The following is a 15,193-nucleotide window of genomic DNA, read 5'->3' as shown; positions in this document are numbered from 1 at the left end:
TGCACCAGCTGCAACTTCCGGACCAACCTCAAGGGCAGCCCCACATAGAGCACATTACAGTATTACATCCTGGAGGTTATGAGTGCATGGACAACACTGGTCAGGCTATCCCGGTCCAGAAACAGCCACAGCTGTCTTACCAGCCAAAACTGGTAAAAGGCACTCCTAGCCACGGAGGTCACCTGGGCCTCTAGTGACAAAGATGGATCCAGGAGCACCCCCAGACTACAGACCTGCTCTTTCAGAGAGAGTACAACCTCACCCAAAGCAGGCAACTGACCAATTATCTGAACTTGGGAACCACCAACCCACAGTGCCTCCGTCTTGCTAGGATTGGCTCAGTTTATTGGCCCTCATCCAACACACCACCAAGTCCAGGCAGTGGTCCAGGGCTTGCATGGCCTCTCCCAATTCAGTTGTTACGGAGAAATAGAGCTGGGTATCATCAGCATACTACTGACACCTTGCCCCAAATCTCCTGATGACTGCTCCCAAGAGCTTCATATAGATGTTAAACAGCATGGGGGACAAGATGGTGCCCTGCGGCACCTCACAGCACAACTGCCAGGGGGCCAAAAGACAGTCACCCAATGCTATTCTCTGAGAGCGACCCTGGATATAGGATCGGAACCACTGTAAAACAGTGCCTCCAATACCCATCTCACCAAGTTGTCCCAGAAGGATACCATGGTCAATGGTATCAAAAGCCGCTGAGAGATCAAGTAAGAATAACAGGGTCGCACTCCCCCTGTCCTCCCAAAAAAGGTCATCCATCAGGGCGACCAAGGCTGATTCAGTCCCATAACCAGGCCTGAACCTAAACTGGGATGGGTCAAGATAATCTGTTTCATCCAAGAGTACTTGCAACTGCTGCGCCACAACCCTCTCAATCACCTTCCCTAAAAAGGGGGTATTTGCAACCAGTCGGTAGTTGTTGTAGACCAATGGGTCCAGGGTGGGCTTTTTCAAGAGTGATCGGATCACCGCCTCTTTCAAGGCACCTGGAACCACTCCCTCCCGCAATGATGCATTGACCATACCCTGGATCCACTCAGTCAGACCCCCTCAGCAAGTTTTAATAAGCCAAGAAGGGCAAGGGTCGAGAGGACGCTTTGCTGGCTGCATCATCACAAGCACCTTGTCTATGTCATCAGGCCGCATCAACTGAAACCATTCCCAAGAAGTTGCAGCAGATGTTGTACTGGACACCTCATTGGGGACTACAGTAGATGTGGAGGGGGCATCAAGACTGCTACAGAGGTGAGCAACTTTACCCTCAAAGTAACTTGCAAACATTCACAGTGGGCCTCCGAAGGGTCTAAAATTCCATTTCCTGGAGTTGATGTCAACAGACCCCTGACAATACGGAAAGGCTCCACTGGAGGTGATGGAGGCAGAGAAGTGGACCTTCATCGCCACCCTCACCGCTCCACAGTAGGCATGGTTATGATGTTTTACTTGTGCCTGATCAGCCTCACAGCATGTCTTTTGCCACTTGCGCTCTAGCCATCATCCAGCCTGTTTCATTGCCCTTAGCTCACTGGTGTACCAAGGTGCAAGCAGGGCTCCACAATGCCTTACGAGGAAAGGTTGCAGCATTTGGGGCTTTTTAGTTTAGAGAAAAGGCGGGTCAGATGAGACATGATAGAAGTGTATAAAATTATGCATGGCATTGAGAAAGTGGATAGAGAAAAGTTCTTCTCCCTCTCTCATAATACTAGAACTCGTGGACATTCAAAGAAGCTGAATGTTGGAAGATTCAGGACAGACAAAAGGAAGTACTTCTTTACTCAGCGCATAGTTAAACTATGGAATTTGCTCCCACAAGATGCAGTAATGGCCACCAGCTTGGATGGCTTTAAAAGAAGATTAGACAAATTCATGGAGGACAGGGCTATCAATGGCTACTAGCCATGATGGCTGTGCTCTGCCACCCTAGTCAGAGGCAGCATGCTTCTGAAAACCAGTTGCTGGAAGCCTCAGGAGGGGAGAGTGTTCTTGCACTCAGGTCCTGCTTGCGGGCTTCCCCCAGGCACCTGGTTGGCCACTGTGAGAACAGGATGCTGGACTAGATGGGCCACTGGCCTGATCCAGCAGGCTCTTCTTATGTTCTTAATGCCGGAGAGGGCACTCCGGGGCAACCATGTCAAGAGCCCAACACGCCTCGCTGTTCTACAATGTGACAAGGGCTTCAACAGAGTCACCTGCTCTATCTACTGGGAACTCCCGCAGGGCATTCAGGAATCCTGTGGATTTCATTAGGCTCCGGGGGCAGACCATCTTAATCTGTCCACCTCCCCTGCAGGGAAGGATTGGAGCCATAAGTCTAAACTTCACCAGGAAGTGATCTGACCATGACAATGGGGTGACATCCACCCCCGCTATCTCCAGACCACCCCTTCCTCCATCTGGAGCAAAAACCAAGTCGAGAGTGTGCTCTGCCCTGTGTGTTGGGCCAGTAAGAACTTGAGACAGCCCCATGGTCGTCATGGAGGCCATGAAGTCCCAAGCTGGAACACTAGAGGCAGCCTCAGCATGGACATTGTAATCACCAAGCACTATTGTTCTGGGCTCCTCCAACACCACAGCCGAGATGGCCTCTGGCAGCTCGGTCAGAGAAACTGCCAGGCACCAGGGTGGCCGATACACCAGCAGCAACCCTAGTTTACTGTCTCCTCGGCCTGACACCAGGTGCAGACCCTCACAACCAGCTCCAAGACAGAGTGGTTTCCTGGTGACAGAGATGGAAGTTCTGTAGACCACAGCAACTCCTCCCGTCACTGCAGCCTGTGCTGGTGTTGCACCCAGTATCCAGGTGGGAAAAGTTGGGTCAGATCAACTCCTCCAGGCTCACCCACCCAGGTCTCAGTAATGCACACCAAATCGGCACCTTCATCCACAATCAAATCATGAATGAGATTGGTGTTATTGTGTACCGACCTGTCATTAAACAACAACACACACAGGCCAGTGGGCAAAGCAGATGAGGAACGAGGAACCCATCCATGAGAGAAGTGGCAGGAAGGAACAAGGCGCAGCTAGCCTTGTCCTTGTCTTCTATGGTAATTCACCACCTCCACATGGCTATATTTCTCTCTGCCCGTAATCACTGAAATTGGGGTGGCATCACCCATGTTCCTCCTTACTAAGGCTTCTCCTAAACACCTGGTATGGACCCAACACAAGCCCACCAAGAAAGCCTGCTGGAGCCAATTATCCCAGTAGGCCTCTGCAAGAATTGGGAACAGTCATACCCATTCAAACTTTTTCACACAAGGCCCATCTACTCCCCCTCCTGTCTCACACCCAGGGAGGGCCAGCCTTCTGCCAGTTACAGACTCTCACTCTGAAGGCATCTGGTGACTTTCTTCTATAATTCAGTTCACTGCACAGGCTCCCACCGTGTGCAGGAACTACACATGCACCACACACCCTCCCCACCACCAATCTCCTCTAGATTTGTTTAAAAGAAAACAAATTAAAAAGAAAAGGGAAAAAGAAAAGAGAAGGGTGTAGCACCTTCATGACTCCCTATGGGACTCCCCAAGGGGCAATCACCCTTTGGTGTTGTCCCTTTGGTGGCAACCCCACCAACAGCAAACCTGCTGCCCAAGGGCAGCTGGGCCTTTATGCCTCTTGCCCCAGCCAGCAGCTAATGCAAGAGGCTGCAAGATTAACTGCAGCCTCTCTCTGAAGCCAGGGTCAGGCAGGGGTCGCAGTCCTTGCAGCACTTACTTGGGACTTCAGCTGTCTTCAGGGAGAGCAACCCAAAGGAGCGAGCAGCAAACACCCAGATGCTCAGATACTCACTCTCTGGGCAGGTCTTCTTCAGCCTCCTAGTGCTGCAGCTGTTTCCAAGGACCCCAAGGGCAGCTGGGCTTTTATGCCTCCTGCCCCAGCCAGCAACTGATGCAAGGGGCTGCAAGATTAACTGCAACCTCTCTCTGGAGCCAGGGTCAGGCATTCTTAGATAGTCATGGTTAGATTGTCTTTGAGCCTTGAGTTTTTGTTGTTGTATAGTATTGATTTTGTGGTTTTATTGCTGATATATTGTGGTTTATATATTGTGGTTTTATTATTGATATTGATGTTGTTGATATTTTATTATGTTAATTGTGATTTGATTTGTAATTTGTTCTGTGATTTGTAATCATATTATTTATTTTTATGCAAACCACTTTGAGGTCACTCATGACAAAAAAGTGCTATTTAAGCTTATTAAATAAGTAAATAAAATAGAACAGATAGTATAGCCAACAGAATTGCAATTCTTTAATTTTGAAGATTTGATATGTGAACCTGAAGTCTGCCTATGGTATTACATCTATATACATACATCTATGTATACATCAGAGCTTGGAAAAGTTACTTTTTTAAACTACAACTCCCATCAGCCCAATCCAGTGGCCATGCTGGCTGGGGCTGATGGGAGTTGTAGTTTTAAAAAGTAACTTTTCCAAGCTCTGGTATACATATACAGATGCGCACACACACACTGTCTTTTTACAAAAAAAATACAGGTTGCCCACAGTCAACTTAGGGACCATGTTTTTTTAAACCAAATGCTCTAGAATACTGCCATCTTGTGTTTGTTGGTAGATATAACAAGCCTCTGCATGGACCAAAGTTGCTTGTTGACTTTGTAGAATTCTGCCAGCTTCCAAATAGTATTTATATTCACTAATAGGCAAAAACCCTTGCAGTTTAAGAATATACCTATAGCCCACAGGTATTTCTATCAAACTTTAAAAAGCAAGGAAATTGGACAGCTATAGTGAATGCACCAGGGGAGCAAGAGACCTGACCTCCTATCTGAGATATTGTACTGCCCTACAAATGCAAACACAATTTGGGTTGGTCTTTCACAGTCCAATCCACTTCCTGTGTAGCTTGGAAGGATTTGGTAACATGTGCCTCTGAGCATATGGTGAGTGGTGGCAACACCTGCCATCTCCAAAGACAGAGAATTATATTTTTGTATGTTTGTTGGTGTTCTTCTTACTTTGCTTCTTTCCTGTGTTACTATTGTTTCTACAGAGAATCTAATCTAGAAAATTGTATTTCACTCATTATTTCCTTCATTATTTATTTCCCTCATTATTCATCCTAGAAACCTGTGTTAAATTAATTTTAATAATGTCAAAGCCTTTTTATTGGTCAATGTCATATGATGGTGAAGATAACCTCCAATTTGAAAGGCTATGTTCTATTTCTATCTTGGGTGCATTGACAGTTGAATCTGAAACTGCAGTTTGATGTAAAATCAGACTGATTACAATATGTTGCTACTTAAGCAATAACTCGAGCTGTTGGAATAAACAAACTTGGCCTGCCCATGATGCATGTTTTCAGCCTGCTATGTTTAAACCATTTTATTTAAGGAAAGGTGGGCATGTTCAATTAAAAACATAGAGCACACCTAGGAATTTGCTAGAATATATTTCACCTCCCACTGTTTTATCTTGCGTAAACTGAGATACTCCTGATGTCCACTGCAGACTATTCTGCAGAATAGTGAGTGTTATTATTCCACAATTGTTTTTGAAGTTTTTAAGTGTATATTTTGCAAAGTGCTGCTGTGCTTCACATATTCACAGAAACAGAAGCAAAAGAAAATGATTTACTATAGGAAACCACTAAAATTGCAAAGCAAAGCAAACATATTGTTGCGTGCCTCTCCAATCTCTGTGTGGTGAGACTTCAGGGGTCCCTGAGCATATCCAGGGTTTGGTTTCCTTTAGGAAGAAGGTCAGAGGAGACTGTGGCGTCTTTATGAAATATGGTTTATTTATTTACACATATTCCAATCTTATCTAATGGTGGCTGGTGCTCAGATATCCCCTATAGGAAAAGCCCTGCTGGATCAGACCAAAGGCCCATCTAGTCCAGCCATCTAATCCCACAGTGGCCAATCAGATGCTTCAGTTACCGCTCTCCAGATGTTGCTGAACTACAACTCCCAGCAAGCATGATCAATGGCAAAGGATGATGGGAGTTGTACTGGAGGGCCAAAGATTCCCCACGCCTGATTTAGAGGTATGCTGCCTCTTGTTGTGGGGTAACTTATTGCCACCTTGACTAGTAGCCATCAATGGCCTTATCCTCCATGAACGTATCTAATTCCCTTCGAAGACCGATCCATGAGGGATGCAATGCTGTGCAAAGAGGAAGAACTTTGACTTACCTGTCCTGAAGTTCCTTCAGCTTCACGGGATGACCCCAGTGGGCTCCATCATTATGAGAGGGGGGAGAGAAAAACACACACACCCTTCTCTCTGTCTACTCTCTCCACAGCATGAGTCATTTTATACACCTCCAGCCTCACAATGCAGAATCAAGACCAGGCACGTTAAAGAAAGGGAAGGGAAAATAAGGAGAATGCAAAATGCAGAAGAGAGGAAAAGGAGCTGGGTGCTGGGCCAAAGGACAGGCCTCCCAGTGAGAGGGAGATGGACGGGAAAGGTGGGAGGCAGGTGGGGGCAGAGAGGGTCACCTGAAGGGGAGCCAGAGGATGGATGGGAGGTCCCTCCTCAGTGAAGGGTCTGAGGAGAAGCATAAGGAGGGAGGCAGAAGAGGGGATCCCTGAGGGAAGGAGACCATGGAGAGGTTTGACAGGAGTGAGGACAGAGCGGAGAGGCTTCAGGGCAGAAGGAGGAAGACCAAGAAGAAGATGTTAAATGGATCAGTGCAAGAAATACTGAGAGATGAATGAACCTTTCCTTCCCGTCCTTTCCTCCTCTTTCCATTGCAGAACCGCAGGTAGAGGAATTCCTCCCTTCATCTGAGGTTAGTATATGGGGGAATGAAAGTGAAGACAATAAAGACAATAATAAGAGTAGCTACAAAACCCTTTAACACGAGTTTCCTTGCCCCCACTCCCACTCCCACCCCCACCCTGGAAAAATACCGTTCTAGGTGTTTGCCCACTGGGATTGGGGTGCATCCCCCTTTGTGCCCGTTACTTTTGCAGTTTTGCAGTTTGGGAAAATAAAAATCTTAAACCTGAGTTTCCTCACTTTCAGGAACTGGCCAGGGATGGATTTTTTTTTTTAATCTGCGTGTCTGCTGCCTGCCATAAAGCCTGGGAGAGAGGGCCAGGAATCAGTTCCTTTTTCGACAGACTCAGCAGCCCAGGCAAATCAGTTGTGGTGAGTGAGACGCAGGATGAGAAATCCTGTGGGGAGGCCTGGGGATGGGATTTGGGAGAAATTCCATGGAAGCGAAGCTTGTGGGTCTGGCAATAGGGGGACTTCACAGACCTTTGGAACAGAAATACCAATCACCAGTGAACTCAAACCTTGAGTGTGGGCCTGAAGCAGCCCTTCAGAAGTCCGAGGGGAATTGACTTTTCTCTTCTCTTGGATCTCTTCTCAGGACACCATGGAGAAATGGGGGCGATTTCCAGAGCCCTTGAGGAGCCTCAGAATGGCCCTGGAATCTCAGGCATATTGTTGGTGGGTAGGGCATTTATTCACAGTAGTTGGGAATCAGCAATGGGGGAGGCAGTTGTTTGAGTCAGTGGCTGGAAAAGGGAAGCCAAGAGAAGACATGAAACCAAAGGAGTGAACAAACAGGCCAACTGTCTGATCTTGAGCTTGGCAAGGAGCTGTCAGAGCAAGGGCAACCCATCCCAATCAAGGCTCAGAGTGGACCAAAGGCTTTCATGCTTGCAGGGACAGATGATTCCTCCCAGTTGTGTGTGTGTGTGTGTGTCTGCGCGTGAGAGAGAGAGAGAGAGAGAGAGAGAGAGAGAGAGAGAGATCACAGAAGCTAAAACTTGACCAACCCCTCCAGGGGTGTTGCTTGCATCAATAGCTGGTGGATCAACAGAATGCCTGGCATGAAGGAAGCTGGTCCCTCAGAAGGATGTGGAGCCCCTAATCTGAGGGGCTCAGGCTGTGGGCCAGGCCTGGTCCTGATGATTGGGCCTGGGCTTGTGTCTGCTGCTTCTACCTCCAGTGCTAGTGGTCTCAGGGCTCCATCTGACCCTACTCATCGACCCCTCCTCATTGAGTCACAGCCGGGGCTTCTGCTTGGGGGGGATGGGGAGCTAGCATATCAGAAGACTAATTTAAAGAGGAATCAGAGAGAAGTTTGGGGCTCCCACCACCCCTGTCAATTGTTCACAGGTCTTAAGAGAACTTGATCTCGTACATTCCACTCCATCTTGGGAGGAGTTAAACACCTCTTACAGCACTCAAGCTGCCTCCCCAACTAGCAGCCCCTTGAGGCTGCTTTCAAATAATAATAAATAATAGAAATAATAATCATTGGTATTTGAGGATCCTCATACATTTCATGTGTTTCTAGTTGAATACATGATTATTTTGCTCTATGTGAACAAGAAAACACAGATCCCTGTTGGTGCCATTTGGACAGGACTTTGGGGCAGAAGCTTAGAGCCCCACTCAGCAGACGATCAGGAGGGCCTCCACATGCAGGAAGGCAGATGGCTTTGCACATTTTGAACTAACACATTACCCTCTGGGGTAATGTGGGGAATGCAAAGACTGCAGAGAGCTCCAAAAAGACCTCTCCAAACTGACTGAATGGGTGGGAAAACGGCAAATGCAATTCAATGTAAAGAAACGTAAAGTGATGCATGTTGTGAACAATAATCTTAATTTCACATATATGCTCATGGAGCCTGAACTGGCAGTGACTGACCAGGAACAAGACCTTGGAGTTCTCATGTATAGGTCGATGAAGATGTGGACCCAGTGTGTGGCAGCGGTGAAAAAGGCAAACTCTGTTCATTAGGAAAGGAATTGAAAACAAAACTGCTGATATCATAATGTCATTATGCAAATGAACGGTGCAACCGCACTTGGAATATTGTGTACATTTCTGGTTGCCTCACCTCAAAAAAGATATTGCAGAGTTGGAAAAGGTTCAGAAAAGGAAAACCAGAATGATCAAGGGCATGGAGCAGCTGCCTTCTGGCAATTTTAGTTTAGAGAAAAAGTCAGTAAGAGCTGACATGATAGAACTCGTGGACATCCAATGAAGCTAAATGTGGGAAGATTCAGGACAGGCAAAAAAAAGCACCTCTTCACACAGCACATAGTTTTATTTATTTATTTATTAAATTTATTAGTCGCCCATCTGGCTGGTTGTCCAGCCACTCTGGGCGACGTACAACATAAGCATACAATACGTAGGCATTAAAAATCTAAAAACAATGAAGATAAAATCTAACCCACCCAAAAGCCTGCCTGAAGAGCCAGGTCTTCAAGGCCCGGCGGAAGCTCATCACAGAAGGGGCATGGCGGAGATCATTTGGGAGAGAGTTCCACAGGGTGGGGGCCACTATTGAAAAAGCCCTCTCTCTAGTCCTCACCAGTCTAGCTGTTTTAACCGGTGGGATTGAGAGAAGGTCTTCTGAGGCTGATCTTGTTGAGCGGCATCCCTGACGATGCTGGAGGCGCTCCTTCAGATAGACTGGGCTAAAACCGTGTAGGGTTTTAAAGGTCAAAACCAACACCTTGAATTGGGCCCGGTAAACAACCGGTAGCCAGTGCAACTCCTTCAGCACTGGAGTGATGTGATCTTGGCGGTGGCTGCCTTTAATCAGACGAGCCGCCGCATTCTGTACCAGTTGCAGCTTCCGGACCGTTTTCAAGGGTAACCCCACATAGAGCGCATTACAGTAGTCTAGGCGAGAGGTGACCAGGGCATGTACCACCGGTGGGAGCAGATGGTTGGGAAGGTAGGGGCGCAGCCTCTGTATCAGATGGAGTTGATACAGCGCCGCCCGGCTCACAGCCGAGACTTGAGCCTCCATGGACAGCTGGGAGTCAAGAATGACCCCCAGGCTGCGGACCTGGTCTTTCAGGGGCAATCGTACCCCATTGAGCACCAGGTCCACATCCCCCAGCCTTCCCTTGTCTCCCACAAACAGTACCTCGGTTTTGTCAGGGTTCAGCTTATTCCTTCCCATCCAGCCACTCACTGACTCCAGGCACTTGGACAGGGTTTCTACAGCCAACCTCGGTGAAGATTTAAATGAGAGATAGAGCTGTGTGTCATCCGCATACTGATGACATTGCAGCCCAAATCTCCTGATGATTGCCCCCAGCGGCTTTATATAGATGTTGAACAGCATCGGGGAGAGGATGGAACCCTGTGGCACCCCACAAGTGAGAGGCCAAGGATCCGAGACCTCATCCTCCAATGCCACTCTTTGGTACCTACCAGAGAGGAAGGAATGGAACCACTGCAATACAGTGCCCCCCATGCCTAACCTCTTCAGGCGGTCCAGGAGGATAACGTGGTCAACGGTATCGAAAGCCGCTGAGAGATCAAGGAGGACAAGGAAGGTGCATTCGCCCCTATCCCACGCCCTCCTATCATCTACCAAGGCGACCAAGGCTGTTTCAGTCCCATGTCCAGGCCTGAAGCCCGATTGAAATGGAAATAGTTAAACTATGGAAGTCACTCCAACAGGGTATAGTGAATGATGGCCCCCAACTTGAATGGCTTTAAAAGAGGATTATCCTTATCCCTGCCATGTGCCCACAGGGAACTCTAGACAGCATCTTGTAGAGGGTCCTCTCTCATTTGCTTGGGTATATGATTTGTTCTGGCCCAAAGCACGTTTTTGGGGGGTGCACCCAGAGTTATGTTTTCCAAATACTTTGGCTAATTTTGTTGTGTATAGATGCCCTTTTCCACACCATGCGCTCAACAGGAAGCGCTGGGCCAGATGGGATGCACTAGTATCTCGTAGAGGATGTACTCCCATTTGCTTGGGTGTATTGTTGCGCGCCTCCCCCAATCTCTGAGCGGTGAGATTTCAGGGGTCCCTGCGCCCCTCCAGGATTTGGTTTCCTTTGGGAAGAAGGTCAGCGGAGACTGCGGTGTCTTTATGAAATATGGTTTATTTATTTACACACATTCCAACCTCAGCTTCAGAATGGAGGAGTTCAATGCATCAGCAGTCCAATATCCAGCTTTTCCATCTGGGTGCAGGGGCATCCTACAGCCATGATGCAGGGATAGCCTCTCTGCATGCCTGCAGCTCCAGCCATTCTCTAGCACACACTAAAAACTCCAAACACACTTCTTCCAACTCCCAGGACTGGGGGAAGAGCCTCTCCTCCAGAAGAGTTTCAATCACAGGCGGGAGGTATTGACATCTCATAGATGACAGGCATGTTTATTTGGCCTAAAGCAGATTTTGGGATGGACACCCCCAGTTACTTATTTGTATGACGTCATGTTACAATGTCATCATGCATTGATGAGCATTCCTCAACCCTGTTCATTTTGATTCAATAACTTTATTGTCGTGAAGAGGTCTCCCCCCCCCCCCATCATGGAAATATATGACACGAGGGTTTCCCAGCCTGTATTTCGGGGGGCATATACAGTTTACTTCGGAGTTCAGGAACTTTCCTTCTTTTCCCATGTTTTGAACTTTCAAGCAAATAAGGAACTGGGAACTAGTAGCCAGCTGCAGCATCCTCCACCGACACCCCCATCTAACTTTTCCCTCAACGCCTCAATAAACTGATTATTTAAAATTTAGATAACAATAGTTATGCGTGTGTGTGTCTATTCCACATTTAGAGGGGGGCGACGGCCACCCTCTTTCTCCTCCCCGTTCTCTGAGGCAACCACAGCCTGAGCGGCCGTTTGCAGGAGGCGGCGAAAGGGAGGGCCCGGGCCGGCGCTCTTCCTCCCCGCCTCCTGGCAGCGAGGCCGATGCGTAAGGGAGGAGCGATGGCCGTCGCCGCCGCCGCCGCTTCGGCCGCAGCTGTTGAAGGGATCGCCTCGCGCTTGGCCCGGCAAGAGCAAGAGATCCGCTGCTTGGCGGCCGAGATCGGGCGCCTGAAGGAACCCGAGCGCTGGCCCGCTGGCCCCGACCTCCCGCTCCCGGCCCTGCTCGACGCCAGCCCGGAGCTGCAGGCGCTGCGGGCCGAGAACGAGAAGCTCCGCTACCGCCTCCTGCACCTCCAACGCAGCCTCAGCGCCGAGCTCGCCCGCGCCGGGACTCCCCACCACCGCCGCCGCCCCCTCCAGGAGCCCGAGCAGCCCCGAGGCCCGAAGGTGAGTGCGGCCAGGCCAGGCCGCCAGCTCACTGGGCGTGCTTCCTTGGGGGCAGGTGGTTGGTGGTGGAAGAAACCCATCTGGGTTGCCTGGGGTTCGGATCGCGCTGCAAGACGGGGGTTGTGGGGACCTACTCTGGAGGAAGCCCGTTCATAATCTCCGAGGGGGAGAGGGCTTGATTCAGAGCGTGTAACAACAACAACAACAGCAGCTGCATTTATTACCCGCCCTTCATCCGAAGGCCGCAGGGTGGGTTACAACAATTTTAGAACACAGCAAAACAACCTAGGTTGCAATCCTGTGCACGCTTCCTTGGGAGACATGCCGTTCAGCTGGATAAATGACTGGATACAATCTTGTGCTTGCTTACTTGAAAGTAAACCCCATTCAGTTCGGGAGCGGAGTGGGGGAGGTTGCTTCAGAGCCGAGGATGCATGAAAGGTTGCGATCCTGTGCTCACGTCCTTGGAAAGAAGCCCCCCCCCTTCAATGGGAGGAGGGCGTTGCTTCAGAGTATATAGCGAATGGCTGGGGTATATAGTCCTAAAGGCCACTGGACTTAGGAAGGGAGCTTGCGTCTGAGGCCAGGGGGCATGAAAGGTTGCAATCCTGTGCCCTATTACTGTCCAGTTTTCAACGGGGGTGCTGGGTGCAAACTTGCGTACAGTTGTGTGGAAACACTATTCCCCTGGGAAGGGAGGGACGCCAAGGGTGTGCAGACTTACTCAGGCTAGAGCCCCATGGAAAGAAACACTTGTAAAGGGTTCCATAGGACTCAGCTGCATGAATTAACGGTGCCAGAGCAGAAGCAAGCCTGATCTGCCTGCGAGTCACGCCTCTGTCCTAACAGGAAACTGTTATGCCCACCTTTCTTGTTGCTGTAATGTTGACTAATAGAGGATTCCTTGGTGCTGAATGGCAAGGAACTCTGTAATATGCTTACCAAGGCGAGAACAGGATGCTGGACTAGATGGGCCTTTAGTGTGATCCAGCAGGGCTCTTGGAGCAGTGCACATCATGCCTTAGATCAGTGGTTCCCAACCTTTATGAGCACGGGACTACCTTTGTAAGCTGAATTTTTTTTGTGACCCCCCTCCCCCCAGGGAGGCAGGCTAGCTGCCAGGAAGGAAGGGGGAAAGCAGCCTTTCTTTGCAGGCTTGCTTCTTTTTGCTTCACAAGAAGCCCTCTCCTCTCATTCTAAGTCAGGGCATTGCCAGTAGCGGCAGTGCAAGGAGATGGGAATCAGTAATAGTAATCCCTGCTTCTTCCTGGTAGCTCCACCCTTAGCCTCCTTTGGCATCTGCCATGTATTTTATAGGCAGATGCCTGCCCTTAGTGCTCCAGAAAGACGCTCTGGCGCTTCAGCAAAAGGCCTCCCCTCTTGTTTGGAGCAAGGGGGGTGTGTCATCTGCAGTGCCAGTGGAAAGCATACAATGTCGAGGGAGTGAAGACTTTTTTAAAAAATTAATAAATAATTCATTTCTTTACTGTTCACGGCCCCCTCTGGATTACTTCACGGCCCCCCTGGGGGTCTCAGCCCCCAGGTTGGGAACCACCTTCTTAGCTGAAACCACAGGCCCACCTTCCTGGAAGTAAGCCCCATTGAATTTAATAGGGCTTACTTCGAGAAGACATGGGTAGTTGCAGACTTGCAAGCACTTGCTGTGGCATGTGTGCCTTGTCTATAGAAAAGGACTTAATTTTTTTGAGGGGGGGAGAGTTAACTTTTTGATAGGAACAAGTAAGACAGTCTTGTTAATAGCACTGACTCAAGGCTGAGGTGCAGCCTGGAGGAGAAAAAGGTTTGGGGGCTCGGGCCAGGGCTGACCCTGTCATAAATGAGGGTTGGCCTAAGCCACCTTGGGTTTTGTTACAGAGTGTCAAGTTGTCAGTAATTTCAGTTATTGCTATTTGCTTAATTTTGGGGAAAATGTCATTTAGATTTATCTGCCTAGGAGGGAAATACCTCTTACTGTTGTTTTTATCATAGCTGTCCTGGGAGGAACTTATGGTCGGGTATATGGGGTTTGTCCCATTCTGTTCTCACAACCACCCTGTGAAGTGGGTTGCCTGACAGTAGTAGCTGGCTTGGGGTCACCCAGTGAGCTTCATTGCCAAGAAAATGCTTTCAAGTTTTCAAAGTGTTTCACGTGCATGTTGTACTTGCAATCCTCACAGCAACCCTGGGTGGTAAGTCTATTGCAGGGGTGGGGAACCTTTGGCCCTCCAGATGTTGCTGAACTACAGTTCCCATCAGTCTTAGCAATCATGGCCAATAGCCAGGAATGATGGGAGTTGTAGTTCAGCAACATCTGGAGGGCCAAAAGTTCCGCACACTTGCTGTGTTATTATCCCCCATGTTGCAGATGGAGTGACTGAGGCTGAGAGAGAGGGAGACTGGACATTTCATGAGTTTCTGGCAGAGGGAAGAGTCAAACTGGGCAACTTCCTGATTCATAGCTCAGTCTGATTTGTATGTATCACTGATCTGATGTCGAGTGCCCGTACAAGAAGTTGCCAGTCTCTCTAAAACATATGGCACTTTAGTAATGTATTGTTTTAATATACTGGCATTACAATTAAGAATTCTGAGCTTTAGAAATTAATTTCCTTAATTTAACTCTCTCTCAGTCCTTGTCCTTTGAATGATTGATTCTGACTTCTTTGCTTTGATAGTGAAGTAGGTTTTCATATTTATATAAATGTAGTTCTGTCTTTTCTTTACTTAGGAGCCTCCCAATGCAAACGATGCTACTCACCAGAGTAAACATAAAAGGGAGAAGAAGAAAGAAAATCTAGCGGTGGATGGGTGTAGGAGTGAGGTATGCGAACTTTTTAGTGGGTCCAGATAGCTGCTGTTGGCATTTTCGTTGTTTCTGTTGCGCATGTGGGCCAGACTTGATGAGACACTGAAGATCCTTGTGCATAGTTGTCTTCTCTTGAGGCAATAGCAGTTGGGTGGGGAGTCATCAGGAAACCAGCAGTAGTATAGTGGCAAATTCAGAAGTGCAGGGTCTTTTCGTGTTAATAACAGCCACCACCACCCCTTATTTTGCTGCTGGGCTGAGAATGAGATCCTTGTTAATGCTTCTCCCACAACAACAGATATCCCTAGGAACCAATCAGCATAAAAAGGGAGAGTG

At 48.6% G+C, this 15,193-nt stretch overlaps 1 protein-coding gene across 2 annotated transcripts in view; it reads left to right on the top strand.

The window, feature by feature from the left end:
- The first annotated feature begins 11,625 nt into the window (after positions 1 to 11,625).
- TARS3 (threonyl-tRNA synthetase 3) overlaps positions 11,626 to 15,193 on the top strand; it is a 28,265-nt gene continuing 24,697 nt past the window's right edge. For both annotated transcript variants that reach the window (XM_061595050.1, XM_061595049.1), the window contains exons 1-2: positions 11,626 to 12,051; positions 14,780 to 14,872. In XM_061595050.1, coding sequence (XP_061451034.1) covers positions 11,707 to 12,051; positions 14,780 to 14,872 — 438 coding nt within the window. In that variant the 5' untranslated portion in view covers positions 11,626 to 11,706. The remainder of the gene's footprint in view (positions 12,052 to 14,779; positions 14,873 to 15,193) is intronic.

The sequence above is a fragment of the Rhineura floridana genome, chromosome 14, assembly GCF_030035675.1.
Source record: "Rhineura floridana isolate rRhiFlo1 chromosome 14, rRhiFlo1.hap2, whole genome shotgun sequence".
Classification (NCBI taxonomy): domain Eukaryota; kingdom Metazoa; phylum Chordata; class Lepidosauria; order Squamata; family Rhineuridae; genus Rhineura; species Rhineura floridana.
The sequence above is the reverse complement of the archived record's forward strand: the minus strand, read 5'-3'. Positions and strand labels throughout refer to the sequence as shown.